At 45.4% G+C, this 3021-nt stretch overlaps 1 protein-coding gene across 1 annotated transcript in view; it reads left to right on the top strand.

The window, feature by feature from the left end:
- LOC135815093 (uncharacterized) overlaps positions 1–3021 on the top strand; it is a 42251-nt gene extending 39230 nt beyond the window's left edge. The window contains exons 32-35 of the mRNA XM_065328334.1: positions 263–335; positions 555–643; positions 1696–1739; positions 2603–3021. Of these exons, the coding sequence (XP_065184406.1) occupies positions 263–335; positions 555–643; positions 1696–1739; positions 2603–2652 (256 nt within the window). The 3' untranslated portion in view covers positions 2653–3021. The remainder of the gene's footprint in view (positions 1–262; positions 336–554; positions 644–1695; positions 1740–2602) is intronic.

The following is a 3021-nucleotide window of genomic DNA, read 5'->3' as shown; positions in this document are numbered from 1 at the left end:
TGGTCATGTGGACCACTTTTTACGTGCATGGCATGCAACTGCATTTCCTGTTTATCACACGACACGTGTTGATCCTCGGTATGTGTATGTATGTATGTGTGTGTGTATGTATGTATGTGTGTGTGTGTGTGTGTGTGTGTGTGTGTGTGTGTGTGTGTGTGTGTGTGTGTGTGTGTGTGTGTGTGTGTGTGTGTGTGTGTGTGTGTGTGTGTGTGTGTGTGTGTGTGTGTGTTGTGTGTGTTGTGTGTGTTGTACTGATCAGGGAGGGATTTGTGTACGGCGCTGTGCACGACAGTTACTGGACGCATGCTGCTCACATTGATGACATGAACCGAGTAAGTACCACCACTGGCTTGGCTGCATGTGTACCTGTGTGTCGCCACCTGTGTCTGCATGCCAGCATGTCTTTTGGTGCAGAATCGTCCGAATCCTATCTCGATCTGGAAGTTGAGGCTTGTGCCATGATTGTCTTTGTGAAGTGCTGTCGTGTTCACCATTTCAACTGCTGTATGCTCTGCCTGCTGTTATGCTATGCCCTGCTACTGATTGTCCAGATCATCCGTGAGCAGTTTGTCGCACTCTACCAGCAACCCATCATCGAGAACCTGGCAGCACAGCTGCAAGAGAACTTCGGTGACCCCAAGTAAGTTCTCTACGAGTTGTCTATGCAGTCTACACATGCATGCAGTAGTTACACATGCGGCGGCTACATGTGAGCAGGAGGGATAAACTGCTGGTGGCGTCCCACACAAGCAGAACGGTGGCTCCTGACCTGCCCAGTACGCGGATCTTTGATTATTTATTATTATTATTGCAAATAACGCTGAGTAATTACACAATGTATAAAAACCAGCATTTGCCAAATGGAATGAAGAATGAGGAACGAACGGGAGTGAGGTGCTGATACGCATGCAACTGCAGAATAGGCTTTGATAGTTTAAAAAAATACTTTAGTACATACAGTCATGCAATATCTTGATACGACTTAATGTACAATACTCTCCCTCTGCTGTGTGGCCATCTATTGGTCATGCTTATTTTGAGCTGTGCAACAGGGCATACATCCAGTACACTGCTAGTTTGCTTTGTCAGTGGTAGCAACGCAGCAGCAGTTATAGCACCCATATTACTACATGCACAGTCTAGTGGACGTAACAGGTCTACATTTTCAGCGTAATGCTAGGGCTTCAAGCCTTGGTGCTGCTGCTGCTACTGCTTGCTGGAGTGTCTATAGTGCAGACTGCAGGGCATGTGTAGGGGGTGCATTGGTGGCTTCTTTTCTTCCCTGGTTTTGCACTGCAACTGTCTGTTTGTGTATGTTGTGTGTCTGTTCGTGTGTGTGTGTGTATGTTGTGTGTCTGTTCGTGTATGTGTGTGTTGTGTGTCTGTTTGTGTGTGTGTGTGTGTGTGTCTGTTTGTGTGTGTGTGTGTGTGTGTGTGTGTGTGTGTGTGTGTGTGTGTGTGTGTGTGTGTGTGTGTGTGTGTGTGTGTGTGTGTGTGTGTGTGTGTGTGTGTGTGTGTGTGTGTGTGTGTGTGTGTGTGTGTGTGTGTGTGTGTGTGTGTGTGTGTGTGTGTGTGTGTGTGTGTGTGTGTGTGTGTGTGTGTGTGTGTGTGTGTGTGTGTGTGTGTGTGTGTGTGTGTGTGTGTGTGTGTGTGTGTGTGTGTGTGTGTGTGTGTGTGTGTGTGTGTGTGCAGTGTGAACTGGAAGGAAGACGTCTTCATGAACTTCCCCAAGCCAGGTGAGCTCCATGCGCAAGTTAGGCAGCGGTGCCTGAGTTTACATTACCTTCTATCATTCTCTGGATAATTGGATGTGGACACTGTGTTGAAAGTCGACACACATTTGTAACATGTGTTTACGGGACCGTCCAAGGTTACCAATAATATTTTCAAAACGAAAAGATTTCGTTTGGGGCTGGGTGGGTTTGATGGAGTTTCGTTTTGAAAATAATAACTGCAGATGGAGAATGCCCAGTTACTTCTGGGTGTCGAAAATTGACATCAGTATTTTATTGGAATTCGTTTTACTTGCAGAAAAAGTGGGTGGGGGCTGAAAATACTAAAACTTTTCGTTTTGTAAAAACAATCGGTAACCCCGGACGGCCCCCAATAGCAAAAGTACGAAAACCAGAGTCAGGGACGATTTTAACAGTGGCAGGAATTGTGGTATTTGTGGTATTCCGGACAATTACGGCTTCCATGCCCAATCAAACAATGACATGAACAACGAATGTGGCTGTCCAGAACCCGTCTGCAGAGTTTCACACTCTGGTCGGTGTACTCTTGGCCAATAGACAGACAGGGTGTTTCACACGGAGGGAAGAACGGCCTGAAGAGGCATCTGGAAACTGCAGCTGATGTCTCAGCAACAGTTTTGAATAAATTTGAGTATGTTCGGCTGCTGGCTATTCTTATCTCAGGTTGGCTAAGGTTTTGCGTCTGTACCGGATTCTGGCAAAACCTTGTCCTAAGCTAGTGTGCTTGAGTGTCTTTTTTAAGGAGTCTATGTTAGTTTTGTGAAAATTGATTGCGACCCGGTCACGTTGCTGGACTATTTGCACCTGTGTTCTGAAACATTAATTGTTGTTTTGTCCACCTGCAGGTCACTTTGATATCACCGAGGTGATGCAGAGTGAACGTTTCTTCAGTTAGAAGCTACCTTGATACCAGTGATGTACCGAAGAGGCAGCTTTCCTTCCGTTAGGTATGGATAAATAGTCCACTTTCTATAGTCCACTTTACATAGTTATTTTTATGAAACACATACCACAACAGTTGATTTTTTCCTTTTCCTTTTCTTTCTTAAACTCGCGTATTATAATTTTAGATGTGCTCTCTTCTTGACCAACTATTGTACAAACCTAATCATGTGTGCCCAACTAACGAATTGGGTGGTGCTAGTTGCACTGCAATGTAGCAGCAGCAGCAACAGTATGGTGTCTGTTTGTGCATGTGTGCAAGTCTGTCTGTATATGCCTGCATGTGTGTGTACGATTGTCAATAAGGGTCCAAGGCCACATT

The sequence above is a fragment of the Sycon ciliatum genome, chromosome 4 (genome assembly GCF_964019385.1).
Source record: "Sycon ciliatum chromosome 4, ocSycCili1.1, whole genome shotgun sequence".
Lineage (NCBI taxonomy): Eukaryota > Metazoa > Porifera > Calcarea > Leucosolenida > Sycettidae > Sycon > Sycon ciliatum.
This window is presented reverse-complemented; position numbering and strand designations above follow the sequence as displayed.